The sequence below is a fragment of the Oncorhynchus kisutch genome, linkage group LG17 (assembly GCF_002021735.2).
Source record: "Oncorhynchus kisutch isolate 150728-3 linkage group LG17, Okis_V2, whole genome shotgun sequence".
Classification (NCBI taxonomy): Eukaryota; Metazoa; Chordata; class Actinopteri; order Salmoniformes; family Salmonidae; genus Oncorhynchus; species Oncorhynchus kisutch.
In genome coordinates, this window is record NC_034190.2 from 86,375,362 (window position 1) to 86,393,315 (window position 17,954).

Consider the following 17,954-nt stretch of genomic DNA (forward strand, 5'->3'; position numbering starts at 1 on the left):
TGTTATGCTACTATAGAACCTGTTATACTACTATAGAACCTGTTATACTATAGAACCTGTTATACTATAGAACCTGTTATACTACTATAGAACCTGTTATACTACTATAGAACCTGTTATACTACTATAGAACCTGTTATACTACTATAGAACCTGTTATACTACTATAGAACCTGTTATACTATAGAACCTGTTATACTACTATAGAACCTGTTATACTATAGAACCTGTTATACTGTAGAACCTGTTATACTATAGAACCTGTTATGCTACTATAGAACCTGTTATACTATAGAACCTGTTATACTACTATAGAACCTGTTATACTATAGAACCTGTTATGCTACTATAGAACCTGTTATACTACTATAGAACCTGTTATACTACCATAGAACCTGTTATAATATAGAACCTGTTATGCTACTATAGAACCTGTTATACTGTAGAACCTGTTATACTATAGAACCTGTTATACTACTATAGAACCTGTTATACTATAGAACCTGTTATACTATAGAACCTGTTATACTACTATAGAACCTGTTATACTACTATAGAACCTGTTATACTATAGAACCTGTTATACTATAGAACCTGTTATACTACTATAGAACCTGTTATACTATAGAACCTGTAGTGTATATATATAGTAGTATATATATACTATATAGCCTGTTTAATACTATATAGCCTGTTTAATACTATATAGCCTGTTTAATACTATATAGCCTGTTATACTATATAGCCTGTTTAATACTATATAGCCTGTTTAATACTATATAGCCTGTTTAATACTATATAGCCTGTTATACTATATAGCCTGTTATACTATATAGCCTGTTATACTACTATATAGCCTGTTTAATACTATATAGCCTGTTATACTATATAGCCTGTTTCATACTATATAGCCTGTTATACTACTATATAGCCTGTTTAATACTATATAGCCTGTTATACTATATAGCCTGTTATAATACTATATAGCCTGTTTAATACTATATAGCCTGTTTAATACTATATAGCCTGTTTAATACTATATAGCCTGTTATACTATATAGCCTGTTTAATACTATATAGCCTGTTATACTATATAGCCTGTTTAATACTATATAGCCTGTTTAATACTATATAGCCTGTTATACTATATAGCCTGTTTAATACTATATAGCCTGTTTAATACTATATAGCCTGTTTAATACTATATAGCCTGTTTAATACTATATAGCCTGTTTAATACTATATAGCCTGTTTAATACTATATAGCCTGTTTAATACTATATAGCCTGTTATACTATATAGCCTGTTTAATACTATATAGCCTGTTATACTATATAGCCTGTTTAATACTATATAGCCTGTTATACTATATAGCCTGTTTAATACTATATAGCCTGTTATAATATATAGCCTGTTATAATACTATATAGCCTGTTATACTATATAGCCTGTTATACTATATAGCCTGTTTAATACTATATAGCCTGTTTAATACTATATAGCCTGTTTAATACTATATAGCCTGTTTAATACTATATAGCCTGTTTAATACTATATAGCCTGTTTAATACTATATAGCCTGTTTAATACTATATAGCCTGTTTAATACTATATAGCCTGTTTAATACTATATAGCCTGTTTAATACTATATAGCCTGTTATACTATATAGCCTGTTTAATACTATATAGCCTGTTTAATACTATATAGCCTGTTTAATACTATATAGCCTGTTATAATACTATATAGCCTGTTATACTATATAGCCTGTTATACTATATAGCCTGTTTAATACTATATAGCCTGTTTAATACTATATAGCCTGTTTAATACTATATAGCCTGTTTAATACTATATAGCCTGTTTAATACTATATAGCCTGTTATACTATATAGCCTGTTATAATACTATATAGCCTGTTATACTATATAGCCTGTTATACTATATAGCCTGTTATACTATATAGCCTGTTTAATACTATATAGCCTGTTTAATACTATATAGCCTGTTATAATACTATATAGCCTGTTATACTATATAGCCTGTTATAGTATATAGCCTGTTATACTATATAGCCTGTTATACTATATAGCCTGTTTAATACTATATAGCCTGTTTAATACTATATAGCCTGTTTAATACTATATAGCCAGTTTAATACTATATAGCCTGTTATACTATATAGCCTGTTATACTATATAGCCTGTTATACTATATAGCCTGTTTAATACTATATAGCCTGTTTAATACTATATAGCCTGTTATACTATATAGCCTGTTTAATACTATATAGCCTGTTATACTATATAGCCTGTTTAATACTATATAGCCTGTTATACTATATAGCCTGTTTAATACTATATAGCCTGTTATACTATATAGCCTGTTTAATACTATATAGCCTGTTATAATATATAGCCTGTTATAATACTATATAGCCTGTTATAATACTATATAGCCTGTTATACTATATAGCCTGTTATACTATATAGCCTGTTATACTATATAGCCTGTTATAATATATAGCCTGTTATAATACTATATAGCCTGTTATAATACTATATAGCCTGTTATACTATATAGCCTGTTATACTATATAGCCTGTTATACTATATAGCCTGTTATACTATATAGCCTGTTAATACTATATAGCCTGTTATACTATATAGCCTGTTATACTATATAGCCTGTTATACTATATAGCCTGTTTAATACTATATAGCCTGTTTAATACTATATAGCCTGTTATACTATATAGCCTGTTATACTATATAGCCTGTTATAATATATAGCCTGTTATAATACTATATAGCCTGTTATACTATATAGCCTGTTTAATACTATATAGCCTGTTTAATACTATATAGCCTGTTATACTATATAGCCTGTTATAATATATAGCCTGTTATAATACTATATAGCCTGTTATAATACTATATAGCCTGTTTAATACTATATAGCCTGTTATAATACTATATAGCCTGTTATACTATATAGCCTGTTATACTATATAGCCTGTTTAATACTATATAGCCTGTTTAATACTATATAGCCTGTTTAATACTATATAGCCTGTTTAATACTATATAGCCTGTTTAATACTATATAGCCTGTTTAATACTATATAGCCTGTTTAATACTATATAGCCTGTTTAATACTATATAGCCTGTTTAATACTATATAGCCTGTTATACTATATAGCCTGTTATACTATATAGCCTGTTTAATACTATATAGCCTGTTTAATACTATATAGCCTGTTTAATACTATATCGCCTGTTTAATACTATATCGCCTGTTTAATACTATATAGCCTGTTTAATACTATATAGCCTGTTTAATACTATATAGCCTGTTATACTATATAGCCTGTTTAATACTATATAGCCTGTTATACTACTATATAGCCTGTTATACTATATAACCTGTTTAATACTATATAGCCTGTTTAATACTATATAGCCTGTTTAATACTATATAGCCTGTTTAATACTATATAGCCTGTTTAATACTATATAGCCTGTTTAATACTATATAGCCTGTTATACTATATAGCCTGTTTAATACTATATAGCCTGTTATACTATATAGCCTGTTATACTATATAGCCTGTTATACTATATAGCCTGTTATACTATATAGCCTGTTTAATACTATATAGCCTGTTTAATACTATATAGCCTGTTATAATACTATATAGCCTGTTATACTATATAGCCTGTTATACTATATAGCCTGTTTAATACTATATAGCCTGTTTAATACTATATAGCCTGTTATACTATATAGCCTGTTATAATATATAGCCTGTTATAATACTATATAGCCTGTTATACTATATAGCCTGTTATACTATATAGCCTGTTTAATACTATATAGCCTGTTTAATACTATATAGCCTGTTTAATACTATATAGCCTGTTTAATACTATATAGCCTGTTTAATACTATATAGCCTGTTTAATACTATATAGCCTGTTTAATACTATATAGCCTGTTTAATACTATATAGCCTGTTTAATACTATATAGCCTGTTATAATACTATATAGCCTGTTATACTATATAGCCTGTTATACTATATAGCCTGTTTAATACTATATAGCCTGTTTAATACTATATAGCCTGTTATACTATATAGCCTGTTATAATATATAGCCTGTTATAATACTATATAGCCTGTTATACTATATAGCCTGTTATACTATATAGCCTGTTTAATACTATATAGCCTGTTTAATACTATATAGCCTGTTTAATACTATATAGCCTGTTTAATACTATATAGCCTGTTTAATACTATATAGCCTGTTTAATACTATATAGCCTGTTTAATACTATATAGCCTGTTTAATACTATATAGCCTGTTATACTATATAGCCTGTTATACTATATAGCCTGTTTAATACTATATAGCCTGTTTAATACTATATAGCCTGTTATACTATATAGCCTGTTTAATACTATATAGCCTGTTTAATACTATATAGCCTGTTATACTATATAGCCTGTTATACTATATAGCCTGTTATACTATATAGCCTGTTATACTATATAGCCTGTTATACTATATAGCCTGTTATACTATATAGCCTGTTATACTATATAGCCTGTTATACTATATAGCCTGTTATACTATATAGCCTGTTATACTATATAGCCTGTTATACTATATAGCCTGTTATACTATATAGCCTGTTATACTATATAGCCTGTTATAATACTATATAGCCTGTTATAATACTATATAGCCTGTTATAATACTATATAGCCTGTTATACTATATAGCCTGTTATACTATATAGCCTGTTATACTTATATAGCCTGTTATACTATATAGCCTGTTATACTATATAGCCTGTTATACTATATAGCCTGTTTAATACTATATAGCCTGTTATACTATATAGCCTGTTATACTATATAGCCTGTTATACTATATAGCCTGTTATATATATAGCCTGTTATAATACTATATAGCCTGTTATACTATATAGCCTGTTTAATACTATATAGCCTGTTTAATACTATATAGCCTGTTTATACTATTATAGCCTGTTATACTATATAGCCTGTTATTAATATATAGCCTGTTTTATAATACTATATAGCCTGTTATAATACTATATAGCCTGTTTAATACTATATAGCCTGTTATATACTATATAGCCTGTATATAGCCTATATAGCCTGTTATACTATATAGCCTGTTTAATACTATATAGCCTGTTTAATACTATATAGCCTGTTTAATCTATATAGCCTGTTTAATACTATATAGCCTGTTTAATACTATATAGCCTGTTTAATACTATATAGCCTGTTATACTATATAGCCTGTTATACTATATAGCCTGTTTAATACTATATAGCCTGTTTAATACTATATAGCCTGTTTAATACTATATCGCCTGTTTAATACTATATCGCCTGTTTAATACTATATAGCCTGTTTAATACTATATAGCCTGTTTAATACTATATAGCCTGTTATACTATATAGCCTGTTTAATACTATATAGCCTGCTATACTACTATATAGCCTGTTATACTATATAACCTGTTTAATACTATATAGCCTGTTAATACTATATAGCCTGTTATACTCGAAGCTGTTTAATACTATATAGCCTGTTTAATACTATATAGCCTGTTTAATACTATTAGCCTGTTTAATACTATATGCCTGTTTAATACTATATAGCCTGTTAATACTATATAGCCTGTTTAATACTATATAGCCTGTTTATACTAAATAGCCTTAGTTATACTAATATAGCCCTGTTATTACTATATAGGCCTGTTTATACTATTATAGCCCTGTTATACTATATAGCCTGTTATACTATATAAGCCTGTTTAATACTATATAGCCTGCTATACGTACTATATGAGCCTGTTACTATATAACCTGTTTAATACTATATAGCCTGTTTAATACTATATAGCCTGTTTAATAATATATAGCCTGTTTAATACTATATAGCCTGTTTAATACTATATAGCCTGTTTAATACTATATAGCCTGTTTAATACTATATAGCCTGTTTAATACTATATTAGCCTGTTTAATACTATATAGCCGTTTAATACTATATAGCCTGTTTAATACTATATAGCCTGTTATACTATATAGCCTGTTTAATACTATATAGCCTGTTTTAATACTATATAGCCTGTTTAATACTATATAGCCTGTTATACTATATAGGCCTGTTATACTATATAGCCTGTTTATACTATATAGCCTGTTATATACTATAAGCCTGTTATACTATATAGCCTGTTATACTATATAGCCTGTTATAATATATAGCCTGTTATACTATATAGCCTGTTATACTATATAGCCTGTTTAATACTATATAGCCTGTTTAATACTATATAGCCTGTTTAATACTATATAGCCTGTTTAATACTATATAGCCTGTTTAATACTATATAGCCTGTTAATACTATATAGCCTGTTTAATACTATATAGCCTGTTTAATACTATATAGCCTGTTTAATACTATATAGCCTGTTTAATACTATATAGCCTGTTTAATACTATATAGCCTGTTTAATACTATATAGCCTGTTTAATACTATATAGCCTGTTTAATACTATATAGCCTGTTTAATACTATATAGCCTGTTTAATACTATATAGCCTGTTTAATACTATGTAGCCTGTTTAATACTATATAGCCTGTTTAATACTATATAGCCTGTTATACTATATAGCCTGTTTAATACTATATAGCCTGTTTAATACATATAGCCTGTTTAATACTATATAGCCTGTTAATACTATATAGCCTGTTTAATACTATATAGCCTGTTTAATACTATATAGCCTGTTTAATACTATATAGCCTGTTTAACTACTATATAGCCTGTTATACTATTAGCCTGTTATACTATATAGCCTGTTTAATACTATATAGCCTTGTTTATACTATGTAGCCTGTTTAATTACTATATAGCCTGTTATACTATATAGCCTGTTTAATACTATATAGCCTGTTAATACTATGTAGCCTGTTATTACTATATAGCCTGTTTAATACTATATAGCCTGTTATACTATATAGCCTGTTTAATACTATATAGCCTGTTTAAATACTATATAGCCTGTTTAATACTATATAGCCTGTTATACTATATAGCCTGTTATAATACTATATAGCCTGTTATAATACTATATAGCCTGTTATACTATATAGCCTGTTTAATACTATATAGCCTGTTTAATACTATATAGCCTGTTTAACTATATAGCCTGTTATAATACTATATAGCCTGTTATACTATATAGCCTGTTTTAATACTATATAGCCTGTTTAATACTATATAGCCTGTTTAATACTATATAGCCTGTTTAATACTATATAGCCTGTTTAATACTATATAGCCTGTTTAATACTATATAGCCTGTTTAATACTATATAGCCTGTTTAATACTATATAGCCTGTTATAATACTATATAGCCTGTTATACTATATAGCCTGTTTAATACTATATAGCCTGTTTAATACTATATAGCCTGTTATACTATATAGCCTGTTATACTATATAGCCTGTTTAATACTATATAACCTGTTTAATACTATATAGCCTGTTTAATACTATATAGCCTGTTTAATACTATATAGCCTGTTTAATACTATATAGCCTGTTTAATACTATATAGCCTGTTTAATACTATATAGCCTGTTTAATACTATATAGCCTGTTATACTATATAGCCTGTTTAATACTATATAGGCCTGTTTAATACTATATAGCCTGTTTAATACTATATAGCCTGTTTTAATACTATATAGCCTGTTTAATACTATATAGCCTGTTTAATACTATGTAAGAACTGTTTCCAAAATGGCACCCTATTCATATATCAAAGAGATGTACTACTATAGTATAAAGGATATGTTTCCCCCTGTCCAAAATGGCACCCTATTCCCCTTGGTAAGGACACTAGTTTTAGGGAATACAGTGCCATTTCAATTTAAGTGTGACCTGGAAGTGTGTCCCTCTGTGCGCTCCGTAGAGACACCCATGTTGGATGGGGAGGGGGAGGAGGGGCTGAGGCTGTGGCACCTGGTGAAGTCCAACGAGGAACCAGAGATGCCCAAACACAGGAAGAGCAGCATGAGAGAGAGGGAGAGGGCCAAGGCCATACCAGAGATATACCTGACACGACTACTATCTATGAAGGTAGGTACACACACACACACACACACACACACACACACACACACACACACACACACACACACACAGAGAGGTAACAGACCAAGGCCATACCAGAGATATACCTGACACGACTACTATCTATGAAGGTAGGCACACACACACACACACACACACACACACAGAGGGAACAGACCAAGGCTATACCAGTTACATACTGTATTACCCATACTGTTTGAATGTAGATGCTATATAGATATGTAGCTGGTAGAGTTTATATACCCAGCTGCTGTGTCTCTCTCCCCCCCAGGGGACGCTGCAGAAGTTTGTCGACGATGTGTTCGTAGCCATCCTCAACACCAAGCGTCCTCCTCCCATCGCTGTGCGTTTCTTCTTTGACTTCCTGGATGACATGGCAGAGAAACATGGCATCGACGACCCCGAGACCGTGCACATCTGGAAGACCAACAGGTCAGTCAGTCAACCATTGGCTGATTGATGTTTATTGTTCTTCAGGAGGACCAACGGGCCCAGTCAGTCAACCATTGGCTGATTGATGTTTATTGTTCTTCAGGAGGACCAACGGGCCCAGTCAGTCAACCATTGACTGATTGATGTGTATTGTTCTTCAGGAGGACCAATGGGCCCAGTCAGTCAACCATTGGCTGATTGATGTTTATTGTTCTTCAGGAGGACCAACGGGCCCAGTCAGTCAACCGTTGACTGATTGATGCTTATTGTTCTTCAGGAGGACCAACGGGCCCAGTCAGTCAACCATTGACTGATTGATGCTTATTGTTCTTCAGGAGGACCAACGGGCCCAGTCAGTCAACCGTTGACTGATTGATGCTTATTGTTCTTCAGGAGGACCAACGGGCCCAGTCAGTCAACCGTTGACTGATTGATGCTTATTGTTCTTCAGGAGGACCAACGGGCCCAGTCAGTCAACCGTTGACTGATTGATGCTTATTGTTCTTCAGGAGGACCAACGGGCCCAGTCAGTCAACCGTTGACTGATTGATGCTTATTGTTCTTCAGGAGGACCAACGGGCCCAGTCAGTCAACCATTGACTGATTGATTCTTATTGTTCTTCAGGAGGACCAACGGGCCCAGTCAGTCACTGGGTCCTGGTTTGTCTTTCTGTAAAGTCTACAGTGCTTTGCAAAAGTATTCATCCCCCAAAATAGGTGTTTTTCCTATTTTGTTGCATTACAACCTGTAATTGAAATGGATTTTTATTTGGATTTCATGTAATAGACAAACACAAAATAGTCCAAATTGGTGAAGTGAAATGAAGAAAAGTACTTGTTGAAAAGAATGCTAAAAAATAAAAACGGGAAAATGGTAGGTGCATATGTATTCACACCCTTTGCATATGTATTCACACCCTTTGCATATGTATTCACACCCTTTGCATATGTATTCACACCCTTTGCATATGTATTCACACCCTTTGCATATGTATTCACACCCTTTGCATATGTATTCACCCCCTTTGCATATGTATTCACACCCTTTGCATATGTATTCACACCCTTTGCATATGTATTCACACCCTTTGCATATGTATTCACACCCTATGCATATGTATTCACACCCTTTGCATATGTATTCACACCCTTTGCATATGTATTCACACCCTTTGCATATGTATTCACACCCTTTGCATATGTATTCACACCCTTTGCTATGAAGCCCCTAAATAAGATGTGGTGCAACCAATTACCTTCAGAAGTCACATATTTAATTAAATAAAAGTCCACCTGTGTGCAATCTAAGTGTCACATGATCTCAGTAAATATACACCTGTTCTGAAAGGCCCCAGAGTCTGCAACACTACCAAGAATGCGGCACCATGAAGACCAAGAAGCTCTCCAATCAGGTCAGGGACAAAGTTGTGGAAAGTACAGATCAGTACAGATATATTAGATATATAATATATATATAATATATATATTCCCCACAGTGAAGCATGATGGTGGCAGCATCATGATCTGGGGATGTTTTTCATCGTCAGGGAAACTGGGAAACTGGTCAGAATTGAAGGAATGAGATTTGAGACTGGGACGGAGGTTCACCTTCCAGCAGGACAGTGACCCTAAGCATACTGCTAAAGCAGTGGTTTAAGGGGAAACATTTAAATGTCTTGAAATGGCCTAGTCAAAGCCCAGACGTAAATTAAATTAAGGATCTGTGGTATGACTTAAAGATTGCTGTACACCAGCGGAACCCATCCAACTTGAAGGAGCTGGAGCAGTTTTGCCTTGAAGAATGGGCAAAAATCCCAGTGGCTAGATGTGCCAAGCTTATAGAGACATACCCCAGGAGACCTGCAGCTGTAATTGCTGCAAAAGGTGGCTCTACAAAGTATTGACTTTAGGGGGGTGAATAGTTATGCACGCTCAAGTTTTCAGTTTTTTTTGTCTTATTTCTTGTTTGTTTCACAAGAAAAAATATTTTGCATCTTCAAAGTGGTGGGCATGTTGTGTAAATCAAATGATACAAACCCCCCCCCCCCAATAAATCCATTTTAATTCCAGGTTGTAAGGCAACAAAAAAATAAAATGTCAAGGGGCGTGAATAGTTTCAGAAGCCACTGTAAATCCATTCTTAAAAGAAGCAGCTTTTGGTAAGCTGCTGTCTAACAGAACATATAACTTCATCAAATGAAAGTCTTCTGCCTTCTATTAGAAAAGTTCACTGAAGATTAGAAGAGAGTGAGACTTTCAATGGGCGTTTCTGATGATCGACTGCATTGCAATCAGTGACTGAGCAGACTGACTGAGCAGACTGACTGAGCAGACTGACTGAGCAGACTGACTGAGACAGACTGACTGAGCAGACTGACTGAGCAGACTGACTGAGACAGACTGACTGAGCAGACTGACTGAGACAGACTGACTGAGCAGACTGACTGAGCAGACTGACTGAGACAGACTGACTGAGACAGACTGACTGAGACAGACTGACTGAGCAGACTGACTGAGCAGACTGACTGAGCAGACTGACTGAGCAGACTGACTGAGCAGACTGACTGAGCAGACTGACTGAGACAGACTGACTGAGCAGACTGACTGAGCAGACTGACTGAGACAGACTGACTGAGACAGACTGACTGAGCAGACTGACTGATCACCTTGCGTCCTGAATAACTGCTGGTTCTTATTATTCCGTCTTCTGTCGGTGATCAGCAACGTGATATTCTAAAACACTGTCATTGTATTTTCTTCCTTAAAGGACAGACGTTTCCCTGGATAACCACCTCTCCTCCCTCCCTTTCCTCCAGCCTGCCTCTGAGGTTCTGGGTCAACATCCTGAAGAACCCTCAGTTTGTGTTTGATGTCCAGGTGACCGATAGCGTGGACGCTGTCCTCTCTGTCATCGCGCAGACGTTCATCGACTCCTGCACCACCTCCGAACACAAAGTCGGACGGGTCAGTCATTTATTTATACAATTTTTATAGAAATAGTAACAAAACAACAAATAATTAACCTTACGTAGCGCACATAGGCACTATACAAAACAATATCCCACATCACAGGTGGGAAAAAAGGACACACTAAGTATGATCCCCAATTAGAGGTAACGATTATCAGCTGCATCCAATTGGGAACCATATACACACCAACATAGAAACATAACACCTAGAAACCCCCCTAGTCACGCCCTGACCTATTACACCTTAGAGAACCCAGAGGGCTCTCTATGGTCAGGGCGTGACTATTCTAAGTAAATCCTTGCAGCAGAATAGCTGATAAATCCGTTTCTAGGTCATTTAAATAAGGTTCCCACACTTTGTAGAACTGATCTGTTGTAGAATGTAATGTACATGTCACATATTCCAATGGCACCCATTCAAATAGTATCTTATGCCAATCCTTAATAGAAGGGACCTTGTCATTAATCCACTGCGCAGCGCAGCGGCCTAGGGCATTGCATCTCAGTGCAAGAGGTGTCACTACAGTCCCTGGTTTGAATCCAGGCTGTATCACATCCGGCCGTGATTGTCCCGTGATGTGGGGCACAATTGCCCCAGCGTCTTCCGGGTTTGGTCGGGGTAGACTGTCATTGTAAATAATAATTTGTTCTTAACATTTAAAAAAAGATGAGTTTTTTCCCCTCCCTGCGAAGGTTAGGATGTTGTAAAGACTTCTCTTGCACACAGAAGTAACTCCTATTAGGGAGACCTAACAGTAAAGAAGATGGCTCCAATTCTAGGTCGACCCCCTAGGATTTGTTCAATTTCTTGCAGAACACCAGACCAGTATCTTTGTATTTTGGTACATGACAATAAACAATGTGTTAGGGTGCCTGTATCAGTCTGACATTTAAGACACTGAGGAGAAGAGGAAGAGGGGATGAAAACATGTCTGTGATTTGGGGATGTATGCAATCTGTGTATTATTCTGAACTGGATTCTCTAGTACGATTACATAGAGATATTGTTTTTGCATATTGTTTTCACATTTATTCCAAGGTGGCATAGCAGTTCAGACGTCTTTTGTCCCCGTCTTGTCGTGTCCTGTGTATATATATATATAGATATTTACAACTTTTTTCACATACATTTTATTTTTATTTTCCATCAACTCATCTTCAAAACACTCTCCTGCAACCCGCCTCACCAATTTATATTTATAAAAAAGTATTATTTACCTCAAATCTGTAATCCTCCAAGAAGCTAGCCAGAAACTCCAAGAAGCTAGCCTGAAACTAGCCAGAAGCTAATTCAGAAGCTAGTTCAGAAGCTAGTTCAGAAGCTAGTTAGCTCCTTTACTGGCAAATCGTTAGTATTCAGCTAACCACGGTTTGTGGTCATCAGCTATCCTTTAGCTCGAAAATCTATCGCCAGTTCTGTACGGCGCAGCGCGGCTCGGAACGGAACATACCGGACCAATTTTTCTCTCCATGTCCCTGGATTTCGACTGCTCTCTGGACATTCATACCCGAATCTCACAGCTAGCTAGCTGCTATCCGTGTGACTATCGGCCTTCGTCAATTCCGGAGCAAACATCAATTATTCCCGGAGCTAGCCAGCTCCGTCAATCACTCCTGAGTTCCATCAATCACTCCTGGGCTGCAGTCACCTATCCGGACCCGTTTTACTGCCTACGCGGAGCCCCACCGGGCCTTCACAACTGGACTGCCGACGTTATCTACCCGAAGGAGATCCGGCTGGCTCCTCCGTCGCGACGTTACCTGAACGCCCATCTGCGGCCTGCTAACCGTTAGCTGTCTTACCGGCTGCTATCTGAATAGACAATCGGACAATTTATTTATTTTTATTATTATTATGTTTTCTTCTTGGGCCTCTATAACTATATCTATTGTTTTTATTTTTGTTGTTGTTGTGTGATTTGGATTAATCCCCTCTACCACACGGAACCCCACTAATCTACTGACGGGAACGCAAGAGGTGGCTAACAACAGACCTCCATCCTATGCTAGCTTGCTACCGATGGCCTGGCTAGCTGTCTAAATCACTGTGACCCCCAACCAACCTCTCCACTCACTGGACCCTTTTGATCACTCGACTAAGCATGCCTCTCCTTAATGTCAATATGTCTTGTCCATTGCTGTTCTGGTTAGTGTTTATTGGCTTATTTCACTGTAGAGCCTCTAGTCCTGCTCACTATACCTTATCCAACCTATTAGTTCCACCACCCACACATGCAATGACATCTCCTGGTTTCAATGATGTTTCTAGAGACAATATCTCTCTCTTCATCACTCAATACCTAGGTTTACCTCCACTGTATTCACATACTACCATACATTTGTCTGTACATTATACCTTGATGCTATTTTATCGCCCCCAGAAACCTCCTTTTACTCTATGTTCCATACGTTCTAGACGACCAATTCTCATAGCTTTTAGCCGTACCCTTATTCTACTCCTCCTATGTTCCTCTGGCGATGTAGAGGTGAATCCAGGCCCTGCAGTGCCTAGTTCCACTCCTATTCCCCAGGCGCTCTCTTTTGACGACTTCTGTAACCGTAATAGCCTTGGTTTCATGCATGTTAACATTAGAAGCCTCCTCCCTAAGTTTGTTCTATTCACTGCTTTAGCACACTCTGCCAACCCGGATGTTCTAGCTGTGTCTGAATCCTGGCTTAGGAAAACCACCAAAAATTCAAACATTTTAATTCCAAACTACAACATTTTCAGACAAGATAGAACTGCCAAAGGGGGCGGTGTTGCAATCTACTGCAAAGATAGCCTGCAGAGTTCTGTCCTACTATCCAGGTCTGTACCCAAACAATTTGAACTTCTACTTTTAAAAATCCACCTCTCTAAAAACAAGTCTCTCACCGTTGCCGCCTGCTATAGACCACCCTCTGCCCCCAGCTGTGCTCTGGACACCATATGTGAACTGATTGCCCCCCATCTATCTTCAGAGTTCGTGCTGCTAGGCGACCTAAACTGGAACATGCTTAACACCCCAGCCATCCTACAATCTAAACTTGATGCCCTCAATCTCACACAAATTATCAATGAACCTACCAGGTACCTCCCCAAAGCCTTAAACACGGGCACCCTCATAGATATCATCCTAACCAACTTCCCCTCTAAATACACCTCTGCTGTCTTCAACCAAGATCTCAGCGATCACTGCCTTATTGCCTGCATCCGTAATGGGTCAGCGGTCAAACGACCTCCACTCATCACTGTAAAACGCTCCCTGAAACACTTCTGCGAGCAGGCCTTTCTAATTGACCTGGCCGGGGTATCCTGGAAGGATATTGATCTCATCCCGTCAGTAGAGGATGCCTGGATATTTTTTTTAAATGCCTTCCTAACCATCTTAAATAAACATGCCCCATTCAAGAAATTTAGAACCAGGAACAGATATAGCCCTTGGTTCTCCCCAGACCTGACTGCCCTTAACCAACACAAAAACATCCTATGGCGTTCTGCATTAGCATCGAACAGCCCCCGTGATATGCAGCTGTTCAGGGAAGCTAGAAACCATTATACACAGGCAGTTAGAAAAGCCAAGGCTAGCTTTTTCAAGCAGAAATTTGCTTCCTGCAACACTAACTCAAAAACGTTCTGGGACACTGTAATGTCCATGGAGAATAAGAACACCTCCTCCCAGCTGCCCACTGCACTGAAGATAGGAAACACTGTCACCACTGATAAATCCACCATAATTGAGAATTTCAATAAGCATTTTTCTACGGCTGGCCATGCTTTCCACCTGACTACTCCTACCCCGGACAACAGCACTGCACCCCCAACAGCAACTCGCCCAAGCCTTCCCCATTTCTCCTTCTCCCAAATCCATTCAGCTGATGTTCTAAAAGAGCTGCAAAATCTGGACCCCTACAAATCAGCCGGGATAGACAATCTGGACCCTTTCTTTCTAAAATTATCTGCCGAAATTGTTGCCACCCCTATTACTAGCCTGTTCAACCTCTCTTTATTGTCGTCTGAGATTCCCAAAGATTGGAAAGCAGCTGCGGTCATCCCCCTCTTCAAAGGGGGGGACACTCTTGACCCAAACTGCTACAGACCTATATCTATCCTACCGTGCCTTTCTAAGGTCTTCGAAAGCCAAGTCAACAAACAGATTACCGACCATTTCGAATCTCACCATACCTTCTCTGCTATTGCAATCTGGTTTCAGAGCTGGTCATGGGTGCACCTCAGCCACGCTCAAGGTCCTAAACGATATCTAACCGCCATCGATAAGAAACATTACTGTGCAGCCGTATTCATTGATCTGGCCAAGGCTTTCGACTCTGTCAATCACCACATCCTCATCGGCAGACTCGACAGCCTTGGTTTCTCAAATGATTGCCTCGCCTGGTTCACCAACTACTTCTCTGATAGAGTTCAGTGTGTCAAATCGGAGGGTCTGCTGTCCGGACCTCTGGCAGTCTCTATGGGGGTGCCACAGGGTTCAATTCTTGGACCGACTCTCTTCTCTGTATACATCAATGAGGTCACTCTTGCTGCTGGTGAGTCCCTGATCCACCTCTACGCAGATGACACAATTCTGTATACTTCCGGCCCTTCTTTGGACACTGTGTTAACAACCCTCCAGGCAAGCTTCAATGCCATACAACTCTCCTTCCGTGGCCTCCAATTGCTCTTAAATACAAGTAAAACTAAATGCATGCTTTTCAACCGATCGCTACCTGCTCCTACCCGCCTGTCCAACATCACTACTCTGGACGGCTCTGACTTAGAATACGTGGACAACTACAAATACTTAGGTGTCTGGTTAGACTGTAAACTCTCCTTCCAGACCCATATCAAACATCTCCAATCCAAAGTTAAATCTAGAATTGGCTCCCTATTTCGCAACAAAGCGTCCTTCACTCACGCCGCCAAGCTTACCCTAGTAAAACTGACTATCCTACCGATCCTCGACTTCGGCGATGTCATCTACAAAATGGCTTCCAACACTCTACTCAGCAAACTGGATGCAGTCTATCACAGTGCCATCCGTTTTGTCACTAAAGCCCCATATACCACCCACCACTGCGACTTGTATGCTCTAGTCGGCTGGCCCTCGCTACATATTCGTCGCCAGACCCACTGGCTCCAGGTCATCTACAAGTCCATGCTAGGTAAAGCTCCGCCTTATCTCAGCTCACTGGTCACGATGGCAACACCCATCCGTAGCACGCGCTCCAGCAGGTGTATCTCACTGATCATCCCTAAAGCCAACACCTCATTCGGCCGCCTTTCGTTCCAGTACTCTGCTGCCTGTGACTGGAACGAATTGCAAAAATCGCTGAAGTTGGAGACTTTTATCTCCCTCACCAACTTCAAACATCAGCTATCTGAGCAGCTAACCGATCGCTGCAGCTGTACATAGTCTATTGGTAAATAGCCCACCCTTCTTCACCTACCTCATCCCCATACTGTTTTTATTTATTTACTTTTCTGCTCTTTTGCACACCAATATCTCTACCTGTACATGACCATCTGATCATTCATCACTCCAGTGTTAATCTGCAAATTGTAATTATTTGCCTACCTCCTCATGCCTTTTGCACACATTGTATATAGACTCCCCCTTTGTTTTCTACTGTGTTATTGACTTGTTAATCGTTTACTCCATGTGTAACTCTTTGTTGTCTGCTCACACTGCTATGCTTTATCTTGGCCAGGTCGCAGTTGCAAATGAGAACTTGTTCTCAACTAGCCTACCTGGTTAAATAAAGGTGTTCTCAACTAGCCTACCTGGTTAAATAAAGGTGTTCTCAACTAGCCTACCTGGTTAAATAAAGGTGTTCTCAACTGGCCTACCTGGTTAAATAAAGGTGTTCTCAACTAGCCTACCTGGTTAAATAAAGGTGTTCTCAACTAGCCTACCTGGTTAAATAAAGGTGTTCTCAACTAGCCTACCTGGTTAAATAAAGGTGTTCTCAACTGGCCTACCTGGTTAAATAAAGGGGTTCTCAACTAGCCTACCTGGTTAAATAAAGGTGTTCTCAACTAGCCTACCTGGTTAAATAAAGGTGTTCTCAACTGGCCTACCTGGTTAAATAAAGGTGTTCTCAACTAGCCTACCTGGTTAAATAAAGGTGTTCTCAACTAGCCTACCTGGTTAAATAAAGGTGTTCTCAACTTGCCTACCTGGTTAAGTAAAGGTGTTCTCAACTAGCCTACCTGGTTAAATAAAGGTGTTCTCAACTGGCCTACCTGGTTAAATAAAGGTGTTCTCAACTAGCCCACCTGGTTAAATAAAGGTGAAATAAAAAAATAAAATAAAAAATAAAAAATTGCTCACACATTTATTTTGCTCCTTTGCACCCC

General features: G+C 37.2%; 1 protein-coding gene across 1 annotated transcript in view; it reads left to right on the forward strand.

Moving 5' to 3' along the window:
* plxnb3 (plexin B3) overlaps positions 1–17,954 on the forward strand; it is a 204,966-nt gene that overhangs the window by 170,618 nt on the left and 16,394 nt on the right. The window contains exons 30-32 of the mRNA XM_031793361.1: positions 8,035–8,201; positions 8,488–8,648; positions 11,465–11,612. Of these exons, the coding sequence (XP_031649221.1) occupies positions 8,035–8,201; positions 8,488–8,648; positions 11,465–11,612 (476 nt within the window). The remainder of the gene's footprint in view (positions 1–8,034; positions 8,202–8,487; positions 8,649–11,464; positions 11,613–17,954) is intronic.